The sequence below is a fragment of the Acipenser ruthenus genome, unplaced genomic scaffold, assembly GCF_902713425.1.
Source record: "Acipenser ruthenus unplaced genomic scaffold, fAciRut3.2 maternal haplotype, whole genome shotgun sequence".
Lineage (NCBI taxonomy): Eukaryota > Metazoa > Chordata > Actinopteri > Acipenseriformes > Acipenseridae > Acipenser > Acipenser ruthenus.
In genome coordinates, this window is record NW_026708793.1 from 1 (window position 1) to 27,533 (window position 27,533).

The 27,533-nt window shown below is 41.1% G+C and overlaps 1 protein-coding gene across 3 annotated transcripts; it reads left to right on the plus strand.

Annotated features, from left to right (window-relative positions):
- Nucleotides 1-2,279: 2,279 nt before the first annotated feature.
- On the plus strand, nt 2,280-26,393 carry LOC117962976 (TBC1 domain family member 2A-like). Of its 3 annotated transcripts, none has more exons than XM_059021796.1 (10): nt 2,280-2,991; nt 4,585-4,719; nt 5,199-5,461; nt 5,938-6,178; nt 12,862-12,971; nt 16,901-17,073; nt 19,246-19,746; nt 20,799-20,919; nt 21,444-21,629; nt 23,355-26,393. In XM_059021796.1, exons 4-10 carry the CDS (start codon nt 6,142-6,144, stop codon nt 23,376-23,378), a joined length of 1,152 nt encoding a protein of 383 aa, XP_058877779.1. In that variant the 5' UTR covers nt 2,280-2,991; nt 4,585-4,719; nt 5,199-5,461; nt 5,938-6,141; the 3' UTR covers nt 23,379-26,393. The 3 variants fall into 3 exon arrangements, with proteins under 3 accessions (XP_058877779.1, XP_058877780.1, XP_058877781.1); XM_059021797.1 differs by having other exon boundaries at nt 5,938-6,109; XM_059021798.1 differs by lacking the exons at nt 2,280-2,991; nt 4,585-4,719; nt 5,199-5,461; nt 5,938-6,178 and adding an exon at nt 13,214-13,285 and having other exon boundaries at nt 12,867-12,971.
- The last annotated feature ends 1,140 nt before the right edge of the window (nt 26,394-27,533 follow it).

The window sequence follows — 27,533 nt, forward strand, 5'->3', positions numbered from 1 at the left end:
TATTAATGTTCTTTACCATACCTCTGTGTTCCAGGGATGGTAGCAGTTTGATCCATTCCTGGTTTTACTTTGAGTTTAATATGACACATTGGAACTTGTTACTTATACACTGTGGCTAATCAGGCTAATTTTAAAACCTGCAATGGAGGGAACTGCAATGCAATAGGGGTTTGAATGTCTGTCATTTGGTGCAGGGTGTAAAATTAGCTTTTGAGCACTGGGAACCTGAAAGTTTTATATATATACTGTATATAAATGTAATTTATACACGCATACAATTCCATTAAATTAGCCATTGTATGGTCTCATGTTATGCTTTACCTAAAATAAATACATTCATCCTAAACTGGTATAGAAATGTATTCCCTGTATCTACTGGCATACATTTCATCAAATGCTCTTGTCAAATGCTCTTGCTTGTGAACACAAAAATAAGCATTACTGTTCTAGCTTTGTTGTTCTCAGTCTTTAAAATGTATATTAACAATCTAACAGCTTGCAGCTAACATGCTCAACACTGTGCGTAATAATGATCTACGGATAAGCTTGATCAATTATGAAAGAGATTGTTGAATTAATTTGAAGCAGTAGCAATTTTATATATAATGTATGTTCCGTTCTAATATCTTAGTATATAGTCACTTATAAGTTAAGTTGCAGTACTCCACACCATTCTTCCCATGGCCCTGAACTCAGAATAAACTGTCCAGCTAACAAGTTATAAATTGTTCATTGGCTATGAAAGAAGGGATTCTTACTAACTTTTCACTTGTAATCTTACATGAGCATCATCCAGCCAGTTGTGCAAGAAAAGGCTCTGATTGTTGTATGATAATGTGGGGGAGGAATGTATCCAAAGAAAAGACAAAAACTTAGTGTATGGTGTATTGAGGGTTTAGTAAGTTGAAGTTAAAAGATTAAACTTCAAAGTATATTGAATTTGGTATTTGACTGCATTGTGACCACTTTAAAATCCACAGCCTTCCTTTATAGTTTGAGTTAAGCGAACAGAGCAAGGCTATCATTTTAATCTTTTTTTTCTTTTCTTATAAAGCTATAAAATAGCAGCTCTCTAAGTGTTTGCTGTAAAAAGGTTGTCAGTATAACAAAGGGAATCCTTTTCAGATGCTGCTTTGATAATACACAATAGCATCCCCCAAGCAGGTTTCCCTACATCTAAAATATTTGGCAATGAAAAAAATGGATTTCTGTGAAGGAATGGTTTGCAGTGTGCAGGTGTAGTGATGATGCAGTGCTCCAGAACAAACACACACAAGACAGTTCACAATTAACAGCTCTTTATTTTCAGCTGGGTTGCGTGCCAACAACACTTTAAATAATAAGCATGGGCTCTACACATCAATGTGTATTGCGCCATGCAAAAGGAGGGTTACAGTCCCGAAATAATAAAAACACTTTTTAAACACACAATACACAGACACAGACATGTCTCCTGACAGTGGGTGCTCTAGTGCAAGTGAATGGTGAAAGACAACACAGAGGTAACAGTAGGTCAGTGTAGTCCGGGGTTTGGTGCTGGCGTGCAGCGACAGCTCCCAGTTCGTGTTAGCCGTCTAGCCAAACAAACAATGACAGTTAGCTGACAAACAAACAAAACACAAAACACTCACAGTACTTTTAATTCTCCTGTGCATACGGTCCTTATGGTTTAACCATCAAAACTAAGGAACAGATCACTGGGGCCACTTCCCCTTAAAACCCTCCGTCATGCCCTCTTTCGGTGGCGCGGCCAATCACGTCTCCTCCAATCCGTGACTGACACATCACCTACCGCATTAAGGCGCTGACTTCAGGTATCGTGGCCCCACCCCTTTCCTGAATGTCCGGCTTCCGACTGACCCTGGAATGAACTGCAAAAACATCCATTCTGGGGCACTCTGTTCTGGTTCTACAGCGCCCTCAGAGATTGGGAGGGAGATTGTTGACGAGGATTCATTCACTCTCTGTCACAATTACCAACCATTTTTATTAGTGGGGCTTGCGAAGCAAGAGTCCCCACTTTAAATCTTCGACATACTTCTTCTTCTTCTTCTTCTTTGGCACGCTACTCCTCTTACCGTTTAAGCTAGAAACGCCGTTCAAACTTTAAAACGTGTAGACCGGTCTGGAATAGTGTGCTTGTATACAACTTTGATATCTTTTATACTTTTTAAACTATTAAGCTTTTTATCCTTTTTTTGTCCATCTTCCTTCACTTTAATGGGACTTTTTCAACATTCTAAAGATCCCCATTGTTTAAAAACTCCCAGACTTCCAACATTCTATTTACTGTAAACGATGTAACTTTTGACACAGATCAGCTACTTTGACCACTTTCCCAACAAGTAAGACAAAAAGTTAGAGCATATGGAATCTTCCTCTACTTCTCTGCTATTCAAATCTGAAATCAAAACAGAAATAACTTTTACCAATCAAGAGGTACACCTGTTTTAGTAACCGCACCAACTAAAATGTTCTCTAACTTTTTATAAACTGCCATTTTGACCACTTTCCCAACAAGTTAGACAACTACTTAGAGCAAATGAAATCTTCCTCTACTTCTCAGCTATTCAAATATGAAATCAAAACAGGAATGGCGTCTACCAATCAAGAGGTACAGCTGTTTTAGTAACCGCATCTACTTCTTTCAGTAGGCTACTTCCCACTGTTGAATTAACTGTCATAGAACTTTGAGAAATTTCAAATTCTAGCACATTCTAAGCATGAGACAATTAATAAACAATGTGACTTTTGACACACATCAGCTACTTTGACCACTTTCCCAATAAAGCAAGCCCCACAACTTGTAAAGTTACCATCTAGTTTGTTTTGTTTTTGTTTTACAGGCATTAAACAGCCAAGCCATGCTGTATTGGTTGCAGCAGCTGCAAATAAAACGGTGGCAGCACAATACCAGCCTGGTGAAAATACCTGCAGAGCCCTCCACTACCTCCACACAGCTCTGCCAGCTGCCTTCTGCACCTTGGGAAGGTAAGCTCACTGACAGCCCAGTTTTAATTCTAGCTCAAGTCAACCAAATTGTGTGTGGGGTGGGGGTTCTTCAGTTTGTGATCTGATGGAGAAAAGGGTTCCAGGGTAGGTGTTGTGTGCATGCAAAACAAAACAGCTGAACCGGAATAACCCAATTTAAATTATTTATTCTAAACGCTTACAAAGTGTTGCTATACTCTTGTTACCACCACATATTTTTTCATGTTTTGCCCTTTATTGTAATTATATCTAAGATATTTTTATGAGGTGTAATGTGAAGCAAGAAATGCAATGCTTTAATTAGGTGAGGTAACAAAAGTACCAGGACTTTGTTTATTGTGTCTGGTGTCAGATATCTTAATGAATTCAAACAATCAAAAATAATGATCATACAGGAGAATGTTGGTGCTGTGTGGTGGAAAGAACTCAAAATGACAAAAGGGTGATTTCAATTCTGCCCCATACCCATGCTGAGAGTGTTCACAGTGAGACAGTCTCATTTCTGCCGATGACTCACCGGCTCTGTTGTGCTTGAAGCTTTGAAGCAGGCTTAGTTGCTGAGAACACAAACATGGTAACTAGACAGGGATTCACTTTGTGATGTTATCTTCTGCCTTGTTTCCATTTTTATAACAACAGCGTTGTGTGGAGGTGACTCTGGCTGTTCATCTGTCCATCTGTATGTCACACCTGTCTAATTTTGGTTAAACTAGGTGTACACATTCTGGGGCAAAATTTATTATTCATGTCTTGGGACTTTTCAGGAAACTGCATTGCCATTTCATAATGCTTATGTCATGGTCATGAATTTACAGTCATGGTGGGGAATGTATGTTAATGAAATACTTGGTTCATACTTGGATTCAGGTTAACCAAATTGGGTTAATATTGCTCCCTCCCAATGCTGTTTTATTTATTTTTTCTCAATTTACTGCCGTGATAATAAAATTGTCAATTTTTATATTTTACAGTCCTTTTGCCTGTCCAAACTACTCACAAGACAAGCTGTAAAAATGTCTTAACAACACCAGATTTAAATACCACTGAACTCTTTATTAACAACACCCAGTAGACTTACAGTATTTTAGATCTGGTGCTGTTTTAGACTAGGTACTGTATACAGGTTTAAAGCTGGCAAGATGTATATGCACCTCCGTATGTATAATAAAATAGACCCAGTATTTACAGCTGACTCTTGTCTTCTGGTATAAGAATGACGTATACTTTTAACCTGTACTTTCTTAAGACAGCAGCTTAAAACAACACAGCCCGCAAACACCGTTTCTGACAGCTGTTGTGAGTGAGACTCTCTAATGTTGCCAGAACTTTCCCAAGCCAAAGGTGCAGGGAAGGACATTTTCATTTCACTAAAACATACATATATCTACAGTTTTTGGAAATACGGAGAACGGAACCAAATAATACATTTGTATATCTAATCATTTAATTATATTTACTCCATGAAGTCCAGCAAGTAAGTACAAATGTATTACAGTACATTAGAATGGCATTTCCACATGATAAATGAATATGTATGAAATGTGTACTTTGTTTGAAGGGATGGGCAGTTGAGATGCTTGTGCTCTTTTTCAGGAAGGACAGAGGACTTCCTCCCAGCAGTAAAGACCCCCAAGGGCCTAGTCGGAGAAGCCGCAGCCTGTCTGCCAGACCCTGGCAACAAAATGCACTGCAAAAGCTCTCCCTCAAGCACCCCATCACAGAGATACAGTAAGACACTACCTGCATACCTTGTTTTTTATGTGCCTCTTAATGGGAAAGCACACTGAATTAAATGGCTCTCTTACGTACAGTGTAAGTACCAAAATCACAGCAATGGCTAGGGCAATGTCAGTTGCTCATGATTTGCTAGCACCAAATATTTTGTAACCAAAATATATTCCTTGTCTTCTATTTAATAACAGCAAAGTTTTCACTAGTGGGAAGCAACATGTGCTTTTATCCTAAGGTCATTTTGTATTTGAAAATTTACAGAAGTTATTCAAACCTGTTATGTAAACTAGTCAGCCCTATCCAGGCAGCTGCCTGTAAGCAAGAGAAGCAACCAGTTGAGCTCTGGATTTTGTTATTTGTTGTGTACTACTTTAGTTTGTGTGTGTGTGTGTTTTGTTTCTATGCATTTAGTTTCGTTTTCTCCTGTACTTTGCCTTCAGAAGTCATTTTGTGTTTCCCCTGCCTTGCCCTTACAGGAACACAGTCCTCAATATCTGTGGAAACAAGCCAGCTCAGGAGCTGAGGCGGAGTGTGTTCAACTTTGACAAGATTCAGCAGTCGCAAGACTGTCCCTGTGAGGATCCTGTGACACAGATACTGGAGGAAACAACAGGTGTGTCCTTCAGTTGACAGGAAACTGCCCTGCAAAGTCTGTGTCTCTGCTTAGTTCATGTCTGGATCATTTCAATGCGGGGACCACCACAGTGGCTCTGAAACTATTACATTCTTCTCATGCAGGGTAAGAACTATTTCTGCTGTTATAAATGTGCAGAGGTTTCCTGTTCCTAAAAGGTGAACCATGCAGGAGGTAAAGCTTGTTAATAAGATCAAGAATGAGTGTCAAAGCCTTTTTTTAAGAAATTTCTAGAAAACTCACTTGAAAGCTCACAATTTCACCTTTCATTGACAACAACAGCTCTTTTTAACAACTATTTTCTTTTGCAGCAAATTGTAGTTTTGGCTAGGCACCCTAGAATTAACATCGGTACTATGGGTTCTATGATGATTTTTGTGTGTATAACAAATTTGAATTCCAGAAATAATCATTATTTTCTTTTTTTTGTTTAATGATTATGAAGGGTATATTGTCAGGTAGGTGGCTCCAGAATAAAATAAAGAACCAGCAAGTTTAAGAAAAATAAATATATATATATATATATATAAAATAAATATTCATGCATTTCAAATGCTTTCTTTGCTTGCTCTATTTCCTAGCACCTCCAGCACCGCCTGTACCTCTGACACCCCCAGCACCTACAGTCCTTTCAGCTCCTTCAGTTTCTTCAGTTACAAACGAGTCTGCGCAGGAAGCGCCCAGCGTACCGTAGCCAACTCCATGGGCACAGAGACCTTCTGCAGGCTGCAGGAGAAGATTGAGCACCTCAAGGTTATTTTAAAAGTTACTTTTACATTACAGCCATGGGAAGTACGTCAACTCTTGTTTCAAGAAACACAGGTAAAACCACACTCTTTTTTTTGGTTTTGTTTGACCACCATGTAATCCTGCATGATGTGAAAAAGCAGTAAAGTAACTGATCCATGTTTTCACTGCTGGGGTGTCATATACGGTATTCTGCACCTTCTCTGCATCCAATAAGCATTACAAACATGACATCTTAACTAGCTTTTATTAGCATTGGAGCAGAGACACAATTACTGTTTGCCACTCCAGTCTAAGAATGATTCATTTATAGTAGAACCGGTCCAGGGGTCCAGCGAATATATATATATATATATATATATAATATATATACTAATATTGTATCTCAGAGGAAGTCGTTTTAGTATATTGTAGTTTCTTTATTAATGTCGGGGCATTATAAATGAACAACGTCAGGTACATCAGTGTGCCTAAAACATCAAAGTACGACACAGCATGTATACTATACAAAAAAATCTGTGAAAATGACTGCACAAGCACTGAAGTACAGTATTTCTCAGTTTACAAAACAGCATTCCAAACAGTTCTTAACGTGCTTTCTCAGTGTATGCCAAAGTAATCTGACAGGTTTTTTTACATTGTGTGTGTTAACCTGAGACATAAACAGTACAGTACAGTAATTTTATGAATCCTTTACTTTTCTTTTATTTACTATGGTTAAACTGGGCAGTTATGTGAAGTGACAGCGTGTACAAATTCTGTCCTGCTAAGAGCTGAATTTACTGTTTTAGACCCATAATAAAATGTGCATTGGTCAGTGTGGCAAAGCGCCCCGCCCCTGTGTGCATTTGTGTTATGTGTTGTATGTTGCGTGTGTAAATGTCGGTGTATAGATTGGTACACGGGATATAAACGGGTCTGTGTTTCACGTGTATTTAAATAGTATATTTGTATTTAGGCACGGGATTGCACATCACGCACGTGCATTTAAAATATAATATGTGAGCACGGGGTTGCACAGAATTAATTCACGTGCTGGGATTCAAGTGAATAATTAATTAGTAATTGAATCCCAGCACAACAGTATATATAGAGACACGTAGCACTCAGTCAGGGTTAGGTGTTCGGTGAGTGGAGAACGGGATTGGAGACGGAGGCAAAGATAATAATAAGAAGAAGAATAATAATAATAGTTAAGTGTTTTCACTCACCGTGTTTGTTCGTCTGTCCTGCACCGTCTGTTTAGTGTTTAGTCGTTTTGTTTGTCTCTTTATTTTGGCGTGTAGTGCCGTGTCCTGTGTTTTTGTTGTTTCAAACCTTTTATTTTCTGTTCTGTTTATTAAATGCTGAACGCGATCACGCGTTCAGCCTCACCAAAACCCCATCTCTCTGTTTATTTACTTCCTGCATCTGGTCTGACGCCACCCACTCCGGCCGTCTTTGTGACACGTGGTGTCATCGTGGGATAGCCGCGCCTCCAAGCGTCAGACCAGGAGGGGTCTGGATTTAAAAAAAAAAAAAAGAGGATTACAAATATTGTTTTGGGGGAAAAAAAAAAAAAAGAGAGTCAATGGCAGAAGACGCCATCAAACTGCGGGGCTGGTTCCTGGAGAATGCTGGGCTGGAGGCCCAGTCTCTGCCCATGGTCGTCCGGGCTCTGTGGATGATGGACTGTGAGAGATGGGAGGCATATCAGGAGGAACACACCCCAAACACCTTGGAGGAAGGTGTGGAGTTTGTCCTCAGCTACCTGGAGGCAACCATAAATGGAACAGCAGCCCAGGTAGCAGGACCACCAGCAGAGGAGTACCTGCTGTCCCCATCTCCACCAGCAGAGGGTGAGTACCTGCTGTCCCCATCTCCACCAGCAGAGGGTGAATGCCTGCTGGTTTTGCCTCCACAGCCCGAGCGGGAGGAGCCCTGAGCGTCCACAGCCCGAGCGGGAGGAGCCTGAGCGTCCACAGCCCAAATGGGAGGAGCCTGAGCGTCCACAGCCCAAATGGGAGGAGCCTGAGCGTCCACAGCCCAAATGGGAGGAGCCTGAGCGTCCACAGCCCAAACGGGAGGAGCCTGAGCGTCCACAGCCCAAGCGGAAGGAGCCTGAACGTCCTACGCCTGAGTGGGAGGAGCCCGAACGTCCTACGCCTGAGTGGGAGGAGCCCGAACGTCCTACGCCTGAGTGGGAGGAGCCCGAACGTCCTACGCCTGAGTGGGGGGAGCCCGAACGTCCTACGCCCGAGTGGGGGGAGCCCGAACGTCCTACGCCCAAAAGGGAGGAGTCGGTGCGTCCACAGCCCAAAAGGGAGGAGTCGGTGCGTCCACAGCCCAAAGGGAGGCAAGTCGGGGCTTCCACAGCTCTGGGACCCAAGCCACCAGCAGAGGGGAAATGCCTGCTGGTTCAGCCCCAAGAGCCGGAAGGGGAGGGGTTACAGGCTCAACCCCCTGAAAATTTTTGGGGGGGGAGAAGGGCAGGATGCTGGTGTCCCCCAGCAGCCTCTCGCTATGCTGCTGAAGGCAGCACGGCGCGCACATGCCCAGCCGCCACAGCAGAGGGAGCCAGCACCGCCAGGAGCAGAGGAGCTGGAGCTGCCTCTGCCTCCACCACCACCACCGCAAGGAGCAGAGGAGCAGGAGCTGCCTCTGCCTCCACCACCTCCAGGAGCAGAGGAGCAGGAGCTGCCTCTGCCTCCGCCACCACCACCTCCAGGAGCAGAGGAGCAGGAGCTGCCTCTGCTGCCCGTACCTCCGCAGGGAGTACGGTGGCCGGAGCCCCAGAAAGGGGAGCTGCCGGCCACGAAGAAGGGGGAGGAGGTCTGGAGACCACTTTCCCCAGCAGCAGTTTCGCTGCAGGAGTTCTTGTGGCCGGAGCCCCACAGGAGGGAGCTGCCGGCTACGAAGAAGGGGGAGGTCGGGGGACCACCTGCCCCCGCAGCTTTTTCGCTGCAGGACGGGACCAACAGGCTGTCAGCCGTGCCACTACCGGCAGGGGTGCTGACAGCATGGCCAGCCATGGGCCCACTGAAGCCTCCCTTCCCAGCCCGAGACTTTGTCCTGGACTGCTGGGTTTTTAAGGGGGGAGGTGGCCGTTGAGGCCATGTGTGCTGCGCACAAGGGGGGGTATATGTGGCAAAGCGCCCCGCCCCTGTGTGCATTTGTGTTATGTGTTGTATGTTGCGTGTGTAAATGTCGGTGTATAGATTGGTACACGGGATATAAACGGGTCTGTGTTTCACGTGTATTTAAATAGTATATTTGTATTTAGGCACGGGATTGCACATCACGCACGTGCATTTAAAATATAATATGTGAGCACGGGGTTGCACAGAATTAATTCACGTGCTGGGATTCAAGTGAATAATTAATTAGTAATTGAATCCCAGCACAACAGTATATATAGAGACACGTAGCACTCAGTCAGGGTTAGGTGTTCGGTGAGTGGAGAACGGGATTGGAGACGGAGGCAAAGATAATAATAAGAAGAAGAATAATAATAATAGTTAAGTGTTTTCACTCACCGTGTTTGTTCGTCTGTCCTGCACCGTCTGTTTAGTGTTTAGTCGTTTTGTTTGTCTCTTTATTTTGGCGTGTAGTGCCGTGTCCTGTGTTTTTGTTGTTTCAAACCTTTTATTTTCTGTTCTGTTTATTAAATGCTGAACGCGATCACGCGTTCAGCCTCACCAAAACCCCATCTCTCTGTTTATTTACTTCCTGCATCTGGTCTGACGCCACCCACTCCGGCCGTCTTTGTGACACGTGGTGTCATCGTGGGATAGCCGCGCCTCCAAGCGTCAGACCAGGAGGGGTCTGGATTTAAAAAAAAAAAAAAAGAGGATTACAAATATTGTTTTGGGGGAAAAAAAAAAAAAAGAGAGTCAATGGCAGAAGACGCCATCAAACTGCGGGGCTGGTTCCTGGAGAATGCTGGGCTGGAGGCCCAGTCTCTGCCCATGGTCGTCCGGGCTCTGTGGATGATGGACTGTGAGAGATGGGAGGCATATCAGGAGGAACACACCCCAAACACCTTGGAGGAAGGTGTGGAGTTTGTCCTCAGCTACCTGGAGGCAACCATAAATGGAACAGCAGCCCAGGTAGCAGGACCACCAGCAGAGGAGTACCTGCTGTCCCCATCTCCACCAGCAGAGGGTGAGTACCTGCTGTCCCCATCTCCACCAGCAGAGGGTGAATGCCTGCTGGTTTTGCCTCCACAGCCCGAGCGGGAGGAGCCTGAGCGTCCACAGCCCGAGCGGGAGGAGCCTGAGCGTCCACAGCCCAAATGGGAGGAGCCTGAGCGTCCACAGCCCAAATGGGAGGAGCCTGAGCGTCCACAGCCCAAATGGGAGGAGCCTGAGCGTCCACAGCCCAAACGGGAGGAGCCTGAGCGTCCACAGCCCAAGCGGAAGGAGCCTGAACGTCCTACGCCTGAGTGGGAGGAGCCCGAACGTCCTACGCCTGAGTGGGAGGAGCCCGAACGTCCTACGCCTGAGTGGGAGGAGCCCGAACGTCCTACGCCTGAGTGGGGGGAGCCCGAACGTCCTACGCCCGAGTGGGGGGAGCCCGAACGTCCTACGCCCAAAAGGGAGGAGTCGGTGCGTCCACAGCCCAAAAGGGAGGAGTCGGTGCGTCCACAGCCCAAAGGGAGGCAAGTCGGGGCTTCCACAGCTCTGGGACCCAAGCCACCAGCAGAGGGGAAATGCCTGCTGGTTCAGCCCCAAGAGCCGGAAGGGGAGGGGTTACAGGCTCAACCCCCTGAAAATTTTTGGGGGGGAGAAGGGCAGGATGCTGGTGTCCCCCCAGCAGCCTCTCGCTATGCTGCTGAAGGCAGCACGGCGCGCACATGCCCAGCCGCCACAGCAGAGGGAGCCAGCACCGCCAGGAGCAGAGGAGCTGGAGCTGCCTCTGCCTCCACCACCACCACCGCAAGGAGCAGAGGAGCAGGAGCTGCCTCTGCCTCCACCACCTCCAGGAGCAGAGGAGCAGGAGCTGCCTCTGCCTCCGCCACCACCACCTCCAGGAGCAGAGGAGCAGGAGCTGCCTCTGCTGCCCGTACCTCCGCAGGGAGTACGGTGGCCGGAGCCCCAGAAAGGGGAGCTGCCGGCCACGAAGAAGGGGGAGGAGGTCTGGAGACCACTTTCCCCCAGCAGCAGTTTCGCTGCAGGAGTTCTTGTGGCCGGAGCCCCACAGGAGGGAGCTGCCGGCTACGAAGAAGGGGGAGGTCGGGGGACCACCTGCCCCCGCAGCTTTTTCGCTGCAGGACGGGACCAACAGGCTGTCAGCCGTGCCACTACCGGCAGGGGTGCTGACAGCATGGCCAGCCATGGGCCCACTGAAGCCTCCCTTCCCAGCCCGAGACTTTGTCCTGGACTGCTGGGTTTTTAAGGGGGGAGGTGGCCGTTGAGGCCATGTGTGCTGCGCACAAGGGGGGGGTATATGTGGCAAAGCGCCCCGCCCCTGTGTGCATTTGTGTTATGTGTTGTATGTTGCGTGTGTAAATGTCGGTGTATAGATTGGTACACGGGATATAAACGGGTCTGTGTTTCACGTGTATTTAAATAGTATATTTGTATTTAGGCACGGGATTGCACATCACGCACGTGCATTTAAAATATAATATGTGAGCACGGGGTTGCACAGAATTAATTCACGTGCTGGGATTCAAGTGAATAATTAATTAGTAATTGAATCCCAGCACAACAGTATATATAGAGACACGTAGCACTCAGTCAGGGTTAGGTGTTCGGTGAGTGGAGAACGGGATTGGAGACGGAGGCAAAGATAATAATAAGAAGAAGAATAATAATAATAGTTAAGTGTTTTCACTCACCGTGTTTGTTCGTCTGTCCTGCACCGTCTGTTTAGTGTTTAGTCGTTTTGTTTGTCTCTTTATTTTGGCGTGTAGTGCCGTGTCCTGTGTTTTTGTTGTTTCAAACCTTTTATTTTCTGTTCTGTTTATTAAATGCTGAACGCGATCACGCGTTCAGCCTCACCAAAACCCCATCTCTCTGTTTATTTACTTCCTGCATCTGGTCTGACGCCACCCACTCCGGCCGTCTTTGTGACAGTCAGTTTCCATCAGTACCATTCAGTTGGTAGCAGCATATGTAAGTCACACATGGCACAGGTCCATTGGGTAATGATGGTGTCATATCTTACAGGATCAGATACGACAGGTTCGACCGTACTTTGTATCACGTTACTGTGATTTTGTACTGTATAGGTCAGGCTTGCACAGTGTTGATGTGATGTTACAATGAACAGCAAAAATAATTATAATAACATAAACATACTGTATATAGAAAAAAAGATTCCTGTGTAACCCCAGGCTACTAGGCATGAGGGGGTACACTGCTCTCTGATAAAAGTTAGGAGACCAGTTATCTGCTTATTAGCAAAACTTAAATCCACTAATATAAAGTCAAATAATAATTCCAGACACGTGATCAGTTGGCAAATTTTTTTTTTAGCAGTTTTAGCATTTTTTTCTTCTATTTCTTTGTTATTAGAACAAAACAAGTATATTGATTTTGTACAGTGTATTAATTGACATTAGTTAGCCACACTTTTTTTTTTACGTATCCCAGCGATTTTCAAACAGTGTTTTATAGGGTACAAATGAGTACAATTATGAAAGCAAAGAAAAGCAGTGATCAGTCAGGACTAGGTCAAACCTGTGCTCTTAATAAGTAGAGCTCACAGTAGAAATGTTTTAAATTTAACCACAGATTGTGTTCTGATTTTATTCTTTTACTGTGTTTACTAAGACAATATAGAGGCGCACAAGATGCAAAACAAGTTCCTCAGCTCTGAAATCTACAAGCTTACTAAGCTGTGGAGGAACAGTTCAGAAGAGGAGAAGGGCCTCCTGATGAAGGTATGTGCTTTACAGCTTGCTGTGTGACAGATCTGTACCCATTTAACCATTGTGAAAAAACATATATGTTCAAAAAATATATTATCCTTACCTACAAGTCTTTAATGCAGTATCGTCACTGTGTAAGGCTAATATATAAGTGACTTTATTTAATACTAAACATCTTATTTTCAGCTTTTATAGCGTAGGCCCCAGATTAATAGTAATAGTAATGAGTTTCATTTATTTCTTTTTTCTTATAGCTTTAACCACAAAATCACAATGAGATCTGTGATTTCGCCTAGAGACATCTCTGTCTGCACTAAGAAGCCAAAGTAAATTAAAGAACAACTAGCATGCTGGTACATTATGATAAAGCAAACTGCTTAGTGACACATGGATTGCAAGTGGTTCTAATGTAGTGACGCAAGCTGGTGACCTACTGGGCACTATTCTTACACAGTCTAACGCAAAAAACAAAATAAAAAAAAACAACTTTAGATTCACTTTGTATCATTTTCACATCCTGGTAACTTTTTAAAAGTTTAAAGCATTCCTTTGGCCTCCTGTTTAACCACAGTATTTCTGCAGTTTTACCCATGCTTTTCCCATGGTTATACAATGCATTTATAATAATTGACCTGGGTTTACCATGTTTATTAATATACTTTTATTATTATTATTATTTATTTCTTAGCAGACACCCTTATCTAGGGCGACTTACAATTGTTACAAGATATCACATTATTTTTACATACAATTACCCATTTATACAGTTATACATTTATACGAGCAATCGAGGTAAAGTACCTTGCTCAAGGGTACAGCAGCAGTGTTCCCCACCTGGGATTGAACCCATGACCCTCGGGTCAAGAATCCAGAGCCCTAACCACTCCTCCACATACCTTCTTACCTTGTTATTGTAGTCTAGTATCTGCATAAATAAAGACATAGGCAGTCAGTATTTTTGGTCAATTATTTGCTTTTTTTGCAGAGATACTTCCTCTGTTATGTTTCTCTTTAGTAATTTGTGGTTTCTTTTTTCATTTTATACTGTACTTCCCTTATTTTTATAATTTTCTTTGTACTTCTGCTAGGTTTCACTCCTTGTTTCTTCTTCTTAGTTGACTGTCATAGTAGTTCTGAAGCTGGCTGGCTGTTAGCCTGGTCAGCAACCTCGGGTGTGTTCATGCATTACTAATTAAAACCACAGAGAAGTTAGCAACTGAGCCAGCTCCAGTCTCCCAGAATGAACAGATCAGACTGATTGGGATGTTTCCCTTTCATCTCCAAATCTAGGTCTCCTCTAGATGCAGAAAGCAAATTGGAAACATACAGTGCCTTGCGAAAGTATTCGGCCCCCTTGAACTTTGAGACCTTTTGCCACATTTCAGGCTTCAAACATAAAGATATGAAACTGTAATTTTTTGTGAAGAATCAACAACAAGTGGGACACAATCATGAAGTGGAACGAAATTTATTGGATTTCAAACTTTTTTAACAAATAAAAAACTGAAAAATTGGGCGTGCAAAATTATTCAGCCCCCTTAAGTTAATACTTTGTAGCGCCACCTTTTGCTGCGATTACAGCTGTAAGTCGCTTGGGGTATGTCTCTATCAGTTTTGCACATCGAGAGACTGAAATTTTTGCCCATTCCTCCTTGCAAAACAGCTCGAGCTCAGTGAGGTTGGATGGAGAGCATTTGTGAACAGCAGTTTTCAGTTCTTTCCACAAATTCTCGATTGGATTCAGGTCTGGACTTTGACTTGGCCATTCTAACACCTGGATATGTTTATTTGTGAACCATTCCATTGTAGATTTTGCTTTATGTTTTGGATCATTGTCTTGTTGGAAGACAAATCTCCGTCCCAGTCTCAGGTCTTTTGCAGACTCCATCAGGTTTTCTTCCAGAATGGTCCTGTATTTGGCTCCATCCATCTTCCCATCAATTTTAACCATCTTCCCTGTCCCTGCTGAAGAAAAGCAGGCCCAAACCATGATGCTGCCACCACCATGTTTGACAGTGGGATGGTGTGTTCAGGGTGATGAGCTGTGTTGCTTTTACGCCAAACATAACGTTTTGCATTGTTGCCAAAAAGTTCGATTTTGGTTTCATCTGACCAGAGCACCTTCTTCCACATGTTTGGTGTGTCTCCCAGGTGGCTTGTGGCAAACTGTAAACGACACTTTTTATGGATATCTTTAAGAAATGGCTTTCATCTTGCCACTCTTCCATAAAGGCCAGATTTGTGCAGTATACGACTGATTGTTGTCCTATGGACAGAGTCTCCCACCTCAGCTGTAGATCTCTGCAGTTCATCCAGAGTGATCATGGGCCTCTTGGCTGCATCTCTGATCAGTCTTCTCCTTGTATGAGCTGAAAGTTTAGAGGGACGGCCAGGTCTTGGTAGATTTGCAGTGGTCTGATACTCCTTCCATTTCAATATTATCGCTTGCACAGTGCTCCTTGGGATGTTTAAAGCTTGGGAAATCTTTTTGTATCCAAATCCGGCTTTAAACTTCTCCACAACAGTATCTCGGACCTGCCTGGTGTGTTCCTTGTTCTTCATGATGCTCTCTGCGCTTTAAACGGACCTCTGAGACTATCACAGTGCAGGTGCATTTATACGGAGACTTGATTACACACAGGTGGATTCTATTTATCATCATTAGTCATTTAGGTCAACATTGGATCATTCAGAGATCCTCACTGAACTTCTGGAGAGAGTTTGCTGCACTGAAAGTAAAGGGGCTGAATAATTTTGCACGCCCAATTTTTCAGTTTTTTATTTGTTAAAAAAGTTTGAAATATCCAATAAATTTCGTTCCACTTCATGATTGTGTCCCACTTGTTGTTGATTCTTCACAAAAAATTACAGTTTCATATCTTTATGTTTGAAGCCTGAAATGTGGCAAAAGGTCGCAAAGTTCAAGGGGGCCGAATACTTTCGCAAGGCACTGTATGTAGTGAATTCTAAATACAAGTACAGTGCTGTGAATGTAGGGCACTGTTCACAAAAACACAAATGCCTGGTTTGCAAATTAAATTCATGTTTAATCTTGTTGGCCCCAATGTGTTCTTTGGGGTGGGTCAAGTTGTAGCTGTTTCTGTATCAGTGCTTGATCTGTCCTAGTGCCTGCGTCATGGCTCCATATAGTGATATCCCCTGAGTGCACTGTGCAATGAAACAGCTACTGGCTGGTATGATTGCAGCAAATTTAGATGTTTTATCTATCTGGTCTGATTGGCAATGGTTAAATTATTTTAGATATATTTAGGATCAGACCATTTTTGTGACATGAAAAACTATTGTACTACAGTAGAGTTGTTTCAGGATTTCTGGGAGCACTTGAATTAATAGGTATCACATTTGATACCAGGGTGACTCTGGTTTAAAGCAAAAATTGTAAAAATAAATAAATAAATATATTTTCAGTTGCAGGTTATGCTAAAACCGCTAAAATTGCTAAAAACATAAACGCTTTGATTTCCGAATCGTAATTGAAAAAAAACATGTATTGTACACAACAGTTTAACTTTCAAAGAAATGACCTTCACAGCCACAGTGTCCATAAGCACTCGGGTGACACACATATTGCACTGTAGGAAATAGCAGTTTTGTAATTAATATAAGCAGCACAAGGGAACAAGTGAACACTGCAGCGAAGAGGATTTTTAAATAAAATTAATTTAAGGAGCAGAAGCAAGATTATAATTGGAATGGCTCCATCAGAACTGTAAAATTAGTTATTTGGAAATGTACTAGGTTCATTTTTACATTTTAATAAACAAGTTCAACCCAGTTAAAAAGTAACATGGTGTAGAAACCCTCTGCCTTTGGACTGCCCTATCTTGGAAATGAGTGGGAGGTTGTGGGAGGGTTATTTCTTTCACCAGCTGCTGGGTTTTGTTTTAATCCTAACCCTAAACCTCTCTTTTGTGTTGCAGTGTGCCTACCTGGAGGCCAAAAACTGCCAGATTGAGAGCAAGTACCTGGTCATGCTGTGCAGGCTGCAGGAGAGCAAAGGGCTGGACAGCAGTCAGCAGGAGATGGTGAAAAGGCTAATTGAGGATGCACTGCAGGGAGACAAGAAGGATGTCTTTAAACTCAACCCTGTCAGGTAAGACAGTACTGACATTTCCATACCGGGGTTTCACAGCGAAAACTTTTTTCCCCCGGCTACTTTCTTGTTTTTTTGTTACTAAGTATATTCAAATATTTAAAATGCAATTCTATTGCTAAACTGATGATGTGATTGCAGCTACACCAGTTCCATTTTCATATAATACCCTCATATCCCGTCCTGAAATACCAAAACAAGCAAAGGATCAAAATGTTAATGTTGGTTTGTTGCAATTGTGATCTAATAGGTGCGCAAATGAAAAGCCAAAAAAGAGCTGGAAACTTACAGTAGTTTCTGGGCTTTGCTGTCTATGATTTTCTATGTCATGTGCCCTGCTCTTTTAATGTGATAATTTAATAATTGAAAAAAATATATATTTTGTTTATGTCACTTCTTTAAAACAAAACAAAACAAAAAATCTTTTTGTTTTGTTGCATGGTCTGTTTAGAACAGAAGCGCAAATTATATGCACTTCCTATTTTTCATGATTATTTTCTCAGTTTGTTTTTGTCAATATTATAGAAATTCCTTTCGTAGAGTTTACTGTAGTCTTAACAGCTGCACAGGAACTCAGATTGAATAGTATTGATTGTAAATTGAACAGAAAATGTTTGTTCTGCTGTTCGAGAGATTGATGCAAGCAGCTGAAATGAGCTTGCTGTTAACTGTATAGTAATCCACATCACAATACCACTGCACACCTTAGCAGGCAAAAAGAAAGGTCAAAGATTGGATTGACATTGAACTGCTCCCTAACCAACCACATAAAGAGCAATGTGCGTCAATAAACACTGCAATTCCAGGACCATATATAAGGGTTGATGTTAGGCAGTGAAGGTGTATATATGCCCAAAAAGCAGTCAGAGGCTGCAGCAAGTCTACAGCTTATTTAGAAAACTCCAGGATCCTTTGTTCATACATAAGGCCCTGTGAAAATAGTGTGTGTGTTTTTTTTTTTAAATTCAAGGCAGTATCACAGGTAAAGTGTCGTATTTTGCAGATTGTGCACAGAACTATTTTATAAATTATGTGTACAGATTATTATTATTTTTTTATACAGCAAATAGATTGATAAATGCACTGACATCTTCAAAATCAACGTCAAAGTTATTCAAGCACTTTACAATAGCTTGTGAAACGGTGTTGTCATTAACAGCCTGTAGGTAAAGTGTATCTGCAAGGACAGCTTTCAGTTCTATGTCAGATGCATGTTCACCATTTAGGCCCTGCAAAACAAATACAATGTGAAACACATATTGCTATTGGGCATCAGTCGACTCGTCAGTGACCATTGACAAGCAACCAGACTGTTTTACTAATTCCATAATCTCCTGCTTGTGATAGTCGGCAACTTTAGGTAAGTATTCACGTCTCAGCTGGGCTGATGAAGGAATCACTCCACCATTTGCTACACTCAGTATGAAGAAATTACGTAACTTTTGGTTGTCCAGTTTTTCAAGAGGGATATTTGCGCAAACAAACATCCCTGTCAGGTCAAAATTTAATGTGTTTCGTGCTTCACGGTTTTCAGTGGACTTTTGGAACATGGAAGTTCATGTTTTTGGTTTCTTGGATTTCCGCCTTTCTCTTTCAGTGAATACTTGAATCTAAATGCCTGTCAAGAGATGATTTGCAGTAACATTGCAGGACATACAGAATAGCTTACCTCCATCGTATGAAATACAAATAATAATTATAAGAATATTGAAAAAATCACGGTATTTGGCTAAGTTCGCAATTTCTGCACAGTTCGTGAAATCTCGATTTACACAGGGCCTTATACATAACCCTAGGCAGGTTAGTTTCAGGCACATATACCATTTACACATAACCCTTTCCTGGTTCTTGTACTGGCTTCCAAACACATTTACCTCCTCCTAACCGTCAAACTTCAGCCCACTCCCTTCTCTCCCTCTGTCTCTCTCCGCCAACTGTTCCAACTCAACTAACTAACTCAATGCTCTCCTGCAGCGATGGGGAGGAATATGCTGGCAGAGGGGACTGATTAGAAATATAACAGTACAACTTAACATAGAGGTTCATTACACATAACTAAATCACAAAAACCTGGAGCCATGCACCTACTATACAATGTTGTATGATAATTTAGGGAATATGTGAATACTGCATGTTACCAACATCCTTGTTTAACTTTCTGTTCCTTCCCAGTGAGTACGACGACTATGGATTCAAGACCATTCCTGATTATGAAGTAGAGGACGTGAAGCTCCTGGCCAAAATCCAGGCCCTGGAGATCCGTTCCAACAACCTGCGCAACAATGAGATGGAGGACAAGCCTTTGCGGACCAGGTGGGCTAACTACCTGGCCAGCTGTCCCTTGGACCAGCTGGCTCCCTCCCCGGAGCTGAAGGGCCTGATCCGGTGTGGGATCCCTGTGGAGTACCGGGAGCAGGTGTGGCGCTGGATCGTGAGGACACGGATGCAGGTCTATAGGAAGCGGAATCCCAATCGCTACCAGGAGCTGAGGAAGCACTGCGAGGTGTCGGAGCACCCGGCCTCGTGGCAGATCAAGCTGGACCTGCACTGCACCCTCACCAGCAATAAGCACTTCTCCTCGCCCACCTCCGACGCAGTCCAAAAGCTGCAGCGCATTCTGCTAGCCTTCTCCTGGCAAAACCCCACCATCGGCTACTGCCAGGGCCTCAACCGGTACTGTACCTTTTGTATTGAAAGTTCTTAATGCCATTCGCTCATTTTAAGTAGTAAAAGGTGTTGCCAAAAAAGACAAAACACTTTCTTGTACTTCTTGGACATGGACTAGCATAACTTATCCTTTTCTAAAACAGAGAATAATGCCTATTACCGGTAAGCAGAGCCACAGGTAATGGCAGCATTACCGGTGTTTAACATTTTAGAGCACTTCGTTGGAGGTAGCTATGCCAGGACACTATACTAGAGCAATGTGTTGTTGTATTATAAATAGCAATAAGAATACACATGCAAACAGTGTTTATTTATTGATTTGAGAAATTATGACACCTAGTGGTTGTTAACTGTGATGTGTATTCTTAGCTACTCATCCCTCCCCTGTACGATATATCTTTTTCTGGAATCACAAATATACTGGCCCAGATATGTTCTTTAATATTCTACACAACTGTAAAGACAACTGTGGTGGAAAGCACGAGTGGCCATATTCAGGCAGATTAAAAATAATTCCGGCGCCTCCTCAAGACTCACCTCTTCAGACAGCACCTGTAGAAACTCCCCTTTTCCATCTAGACACTTATCACTCTTCCTTAAATGCACTTTACTTGCTCTTATCTGCTCCCTATTTTACTGCATTTAACCCTGTACTTTAGAGTACTGTAATCTGTCGAGTGTCATTTAATCTGTAGTATTTTGTATTTAATTATATCCTGATGTAACTATCACTGACACTGTTATCTGTTCCGTTATTGAATCGTAATCGTATTAATACTTATACTGATTATTGAAATGTATATTTGTCTACGACTGTAAGTCACCCTGGATAAGGGTGTCTGCTAAGAAATAAAATAATAATAAATACAAATAAGTGTATGATTTACATAATTTCTTGCTAGTTTCATACATCAAATTCCTCTGAAAATTTATTTCAAAATAGGGCCTAAAATGTGTAGAAATGTGGCTTGGCACACCTATGTGTCCCCCTTTTCTTCTGAATATTAGCAGCACACTTCCAGTGGAGTCATGTGGTGTGTGTGTGTTTCCTCTTGTAGGTTGGCAGCTATTGCACTTTTAGTTCTGAAGGATGAAGAGGATGCCTTCTGGTGTCTGGTGGCTGTTGTTGAAATCATAATGCCACAAGACTACTACAGCAAAACCCTCACTGCCTCTCAGGTACAGTATGTACAACAACTGATTTCAAATCAGTGAACCCTCTTCTTCCCTCCAGGGACACAAGGATGCAACAAGCCCTTGCCACCTCTCGATCTGAGGCAACTTTCTCTGCCTCATTTTCTTTTCCCTTGCGGTATCCATTGTAGAGCTACCTTCTGGATATGGGTTTGTTCCATCCTGAGTACGTGGCCTATACACCTCAGTCTTCTTCTTTTTGTATCTGTGATGATTTGGTCTTCTCGTGGAGGTCTTTATTTGAGATTTTGTTTGACCAGTTTTTGCCTATTTTCCAAAGGCACCTGTTATGGAAATTGGCTAATTTGTCCATGTCTCTCCGTTATTGCTAAGAAAATGTTAAAATATTTGTGACATTGCTCGTCAGCCTATAGCTGAGTTTTAATGCTATCCCCTTTGCTTCACCAGTAAGTACTGTGGATGTGCTAATTCAGGCAGTCATAGTCCCTATTTGTTCTAACAGCTGAGCAACTCCTGCTGCTCTAAGCAGAGCTCTTTGTTCCTTGCAGGCTGATCAGAGGGTGTTCCGTGACTTTCTTGCTGAGAAGATGCCTCGCCTGACGGCCCACTTCAAGGAGCACAGCATCGATCATTCCCTCATCACCTTCAACTGGTTCCTGGTGGTCTTCGTGGAAAGTCTGGTCAGCGACATCCTGCTCAGAGTGTGGGACGCTTTCCTCTATGAGGGCACAAAGGTACAGCGCCGGCTGTGTTAGTAATTGATCCTTTAATACCCACCCCCCCACCACCAACACCACCCACACCACCCACACCACCCACACTTACCCAACTGTGTTGAAACGTGCTTAATACATTTTTCAGCACAAATTGTTGAGAAAAATTGTCTTAACTTGCAAACATGTGCACAGTATGTCACACATACATTGTAACAGCTTATCCAATTATTTTAAATTATAGTAATGACATTTTAGAGAGTTATAGAGAGTAAAAATGAAAAACATGGAAATAAGTAAAATATAATTAATTATAAAAGGGCTCAGTCCAGTGACGACTTGATGAGCGAAAGTATCCTTCTTTTTTAACCTGAACAGTATTTCCTTCTTTCTGTTTCCATGTGATATTTCGCTGTGCACTGGCCCTCTTTAAGTACAATGAAGAGGACATTCAAAAAATTCACGACAATCTGGAAATCTACCAATACCTCAGTTTTTTCACCAAAACTATCTCTGATGGCAAGTGAGGCAGAATGAGGATGATGATAATGTACAGCAGACGCATCAGACCAGTTGCTGTCAATCACAGACTGTATAAACAGTTCACACTCATCTCACTCACTTTTAACCACTAGTAAAGTTAGTGATTTCAGTAAACTGTCTTATACCATTTTGATGATGGTAAATGTGAACAGTGATTTTGCAGTTTACTGAGCTTTACCATGCATCCACTATGAAACCGTAAGTCTTTCTTTACCATTCACTTCCTACAGGTAATGGAGCCCCCACCTCACAGACCCACATAATGTCCTCTTTGCAGCTTAGAAAACAGATGTACTGTATGTATAGCTGTTTAATGAACAGTTTGCAAGCAGATTATTAAAGTGTTGAACAATTTAACTGGTAGGTCAATTAGCACTAATCCTGGACTACCTATTGTTATCTTAGGTAAGGTAGTCCAAAATTAGTGCTAATTGTAGTTTGTGAAACCAGCCATTTAAGATCCTATTAAAAACAGAATTTTCTTGCCATTAGGTCTGAGTAGTAAAAATAAGTTATCCTAAGGATGAATAATTCCAAGGTTCTGTTGCCTTTTATTTACTGAAAACATTTATTTTCTGTTATACTGTAGCACGGAACTGGATCAATCAGTCTGCTTTCTCTTGATTTTCAGTGAAATAACTGGGATTATATGATAATAATTTGGCAGAGCTTTCTCACAATGACTGTAAAGCAGCAGAAATATGTTTCCATTTAGTTCTCAAAGCCTTTTCATTGGAATTATTGATTCAATCACCATGTTTCTCCTCTGCCCAGCCACTAAACCTCAAATACAAACACATTCATTTAGATGCAGCCATTCCTGCTTCAGTATTAGACAAGAATCCAGGCAGTGCCGGCTGTGCAGAGACAGGGGGCCATTGACTGATTTGGACCACCTGAAGATTGATACACTGTAGAAGTTAATGGGTTCAATCTCTAAACAATTATGTTAGAAAATTAGCAAGCAACAACTTTGTATGTCAGACTTACATTTTTTGTTCCTGTTAGAACTGTGCATTGTTTCTCAAGTGTGTATGTTTGTCTTTTTGTCTTTTTATGAATTTAATTTTGGCAGGCCCATATTTTGTTATTTATTTATTTATGTATTTTTTGAAAGGGAAAAATGCAGAGTCACCAGGTCCTTTTAACTTTGCAGTTGTTTCATCAGTGGCATTTTGTTTTCTCTGTATCTTCTGTCTTTAGGAAACTAATGAACATAGCATTTAATGATATGAATCCCTTCCCTATGAAGCTGCTGAAGAACAGACGAGAGTTTCACATGTAGAGGCTGACAGCCGAGCTGCAGGAGCTGGAGAGGATACAGGAGGAGTTTGTGAAAGAACAACAAGTGGAGCGCAAAGACAAGGACCTGGACACTGCTGTCAGCGAAGACGAAGAAGTAATACAGACTGCAGTTAGCTTGCATCACATGTCCTGACGTTATTGAAAAATTACACATCACTGATACTATTTAAACTAATTTGTTTGCCTTATTATTCCCTGCTGTGGAATATAGTGGGGCTTACATATTGTGTATGTCACACATACATCTAACTGTTATCCTTTGTCTGTTGTTGAGTATATAGGTATGTCAGACTTACATTTTTATATGTACAGTTCGGCTCTTATTTTGTAATGGCGCATGATGTACCGACATACTTGTTTTAGAGTCAACAAATTAAGTTTACCAAACCTGTCAAAATGCAGAATATTAATGGAAATAGGTGTGTTGGTAATACACACACACACTACATCTCTGAATGCTTGACTTCAAATCCAGTTTAAGTCACATGAAAGGAGTATGGTGGTCCTAAGCCCTCGGCTTCCACAAACACAAAACCAACACACAGTGCAGCACAATTGGCACAAAGGATAAACCTGTTTCTTATCTCATAAAACAGCCTTTTACTATAATTATCATCTGTCAGTCTCTGAATTTCTTCAATCAGCAGTTCCATTCCACTCAGATCAGTTCAGTAAATTAATTATTTTGTAGTTTCCCAAGAAAACAAACTCATTGGAGATCTTGAAAATTAATGTCTTGAAATGTGATTAATTTAGGCCAGGCTAATCTGAACAAGTACAGAGATTCCAGTTACTTTTCAGACCGGCAACCAGGTTCCAGATTTTCTAAACGAGACTATCTCTGAAATAAACTTATTTTATGCATTGGTTGTTTGTTTATATTCCTGTAAATTGCATAGTTCAGTTATTGCTAAGTTAAGAGGAAGACGTTGCTTTGTTTAATTATGTTAAATTGTATGGCAATCCTTCATGATTTGCATGAATTCACTTAGGTTTAGAGGTACAGTTTTAATTCATGTACCTCTGATAAACCTAAACTAAGTGACAAAAGCAAAAACACAAACGTTTTTTACTTGAGCTTGAAAAGGAAAAAATAGGATGAATACAGTGCTATATATACTGTGTGTGTGTATATATATATAATATATATATATATATATATATAATTGGTCGCTACATATAGATTTTTCAACGCTGGTAAAATGTTTAATTCAGTAATGATTTTAAAAATGTTTATTTTTTAATTTTTTAGGGATGCAAGACATGTAACAACTTCGTGTCTAACGTTTTTAAATGCCAACTGTTAAATAAATAGAATTATGGATATTAATGTGTTGATAGTAGGGATAGCTTTTGTGACTGGAGCATGGCTGCATTGTCTATTGCGCTGAATTTTAACCAATTTTAACAGATTGTTCCCATTATTCTTATTTTTTATTTTAGCTTTTCTCTTCAAATATTTTTTTAGAAAACAAAAATGCACAAACAAAATCTCAACGCGTTTCGTCTTATTCATGAGTAGACTTAATTTGATACAGAGGAACACCCCTTTTTTATACACTCAATTTTCCACAGGTGATTAATCACCTTTTAAGAGATGGCTCAGTTGACAAACAACTCTTGAGAAGGGAAACTTTTGTGATATTTTTTTTAATTCTGTTCCACCACATGGCCTTAATGAAGACTTTAAATATGGGTATTTTTTGTAGAATGTATGTTTGTATGTATACAGTATATACCTCTGTTCATTATTCAAGTTGCAGAGTAAAAAGAAAAAAGTAACTTAGTAAAAGAATATTTAGTGGTATGAAAAGTTTTGTGTTGACGTACAGATTGAGTGTTTAAAATAATATAAAAAGTATGGTCTTCTGCCTTCTGTTGTCATTTCTGTACCTAATTTCAGTTGTTTTTGATTGTTCTGATTGTCAATTGAAGGTTTGTGACGTAAAGGTGATTAATCGCCTGTGGAGAATTGAGTGTAAAAAAAAAAAAGGGGTGTTCCTCTGTATCAAATTAAGTTTACTCATGATTAAGACTCTGTCGAAACACGTTGAGATTTTGTTTGTGCTTTTTTCTTTACTAAAAAATGTGAAGAGAAAAGCTAAAACAAAAAATAAGAATAATGGAAAAATGTGTTAAAATAAATTATTTTTGTGAAGAATGGGTTGTCTTTTTCACTCGAATCACTGTATAAGGGCCTGTTGGCAACCAATACAAGCTGCCTTTATTTTCTCAGGTGTTGCCAGGTTGATTACCTGGTCAAAGACTAAACACATACATGTAAAACATTTAGAACATATTTGTATTCTGTATTTGTATATTATGATATTTGATTGGATTTTTTATGTACGTATTATTGCACAATAGGGAGAATTAACGAGAACATTTCTAATATTTAGGCGTTCATTTTTGTATTGCTGTTTTATAATGTGATGGCAATCTGAACTATAGTCAAAGTCTCTCAAAGTGAATTATTATTTTAGGAAAGTATTACGGCACAAGCACTTATATATTACCAGTGTCACTCTCCTCACAAGGTTAAACTGTGAAACCCAGAACATACTTTAACTGGCTGAGATGAGCCCTTTTCAAGGCATTTTCTCTGCTGTAATATAACAGAACTTGTTTTTTGATGAAATGGTGTGCATTTTTTGCATCCTTTTGTGTAAGGTATTTGAACTGAAAAACATAAAATACTGGTATTATCATTGTGTTGTTTTAGATTTGTTAAACAAAATCTTATTCTACTGAAAATATTTCTCTTTTGTTTCTATAAAGGTTTATATAAATACAGTAATAACATTTGCAGTGGATAAACACTTCATTTATTAATTTGTCCCACAGCAAATTCAGAAAGGATTGTTCTACAACAGTGTTAATACCTCCCTTTAGTTTACTGATAATAAATGTTAATAAAAAACATTAACTAATATTAAACTGCTGAAACGTCTGTATTTCTTTTCCCTAATATATTTCTGTTTTACTCAATGACATTCCAGTTAATTATTCAACAGCCAAGCTTTTATGTTGTGTATCTTGATGCAGTCAACATTTTAAAATCATAATTTTTTCATCTATGTTTGGAAAAGGAGACCATATAGAAAAAAGGTAGTCGAGGATCAAATGATGATATATGAGCCTCTAATACAATCACTAATAATATATATTGTAACAAAAGGCTGTCACTGGGACTTTGTGCATGCGTCTGTGCTTGAAGTGCTTTGCAGAGCAAAGTTGCATGGTCTGCGACCGTGCTTCCCATGCGTAGGAACGCTTACCCTGCTGCAGACACTGTTCCCCTATATTGGATTATTGGTGCAACCTTGCAGGATCATTATATGTACCTTGCAGGAGCCAGGGGGAGTGGGGCTGATAGTGGCCACTGATTGGTCGTGGTTAACCTGCAATGTTGTACGGGTTGTGGGCTGTAAGAGGCAGCTTGCATGCTAGACAGGAGTGGAGAGTTGGAGAAGTAACCTGTCTTACTAAGAAGTATGTAGCCTGTTCTTTAATGCAAAATAAAAGTGATTGCTGCTTTTGAAGAACGCCTGTTTCACACTTCCATTCTTACCAAGTCATTACTATATATATATATATATATATATATATATATATATATATATATATATATATATATATATATATATATACAGACGTGCTCAAATTTGTTGGTACCCCTCCACAAAAAACAAATAATGCACAATTTTCTATGAAATAACTTGAAACTGACAAAAGTAATTGGCATCCATCATTGTTTATTCCATATTTAATAGAAATCAGACTTTGCTTTTGATTTTTTATTCAACATAATATTGTAAATAATAAAACAAATGAAAATGGCATGGACATAAATGATGGGACCGCTAACCTAATATTTTGTTGCACAACCTTTAGAGGCAATCACTCCAATCAAACGTTTTCTGTAGCTCTCAATGAGACTTCTGCACCTGTTAACAGGGGTAGTTTGGCCACTCTACCTGAGCAAACTGCTCCAGCTGTCTCAGGTTTGATGGGTGCCTTCTCCAGACTGCAAGTTTCAGCTCTTTCCATAGATGTTTGATAGGATTCAGATCAGGA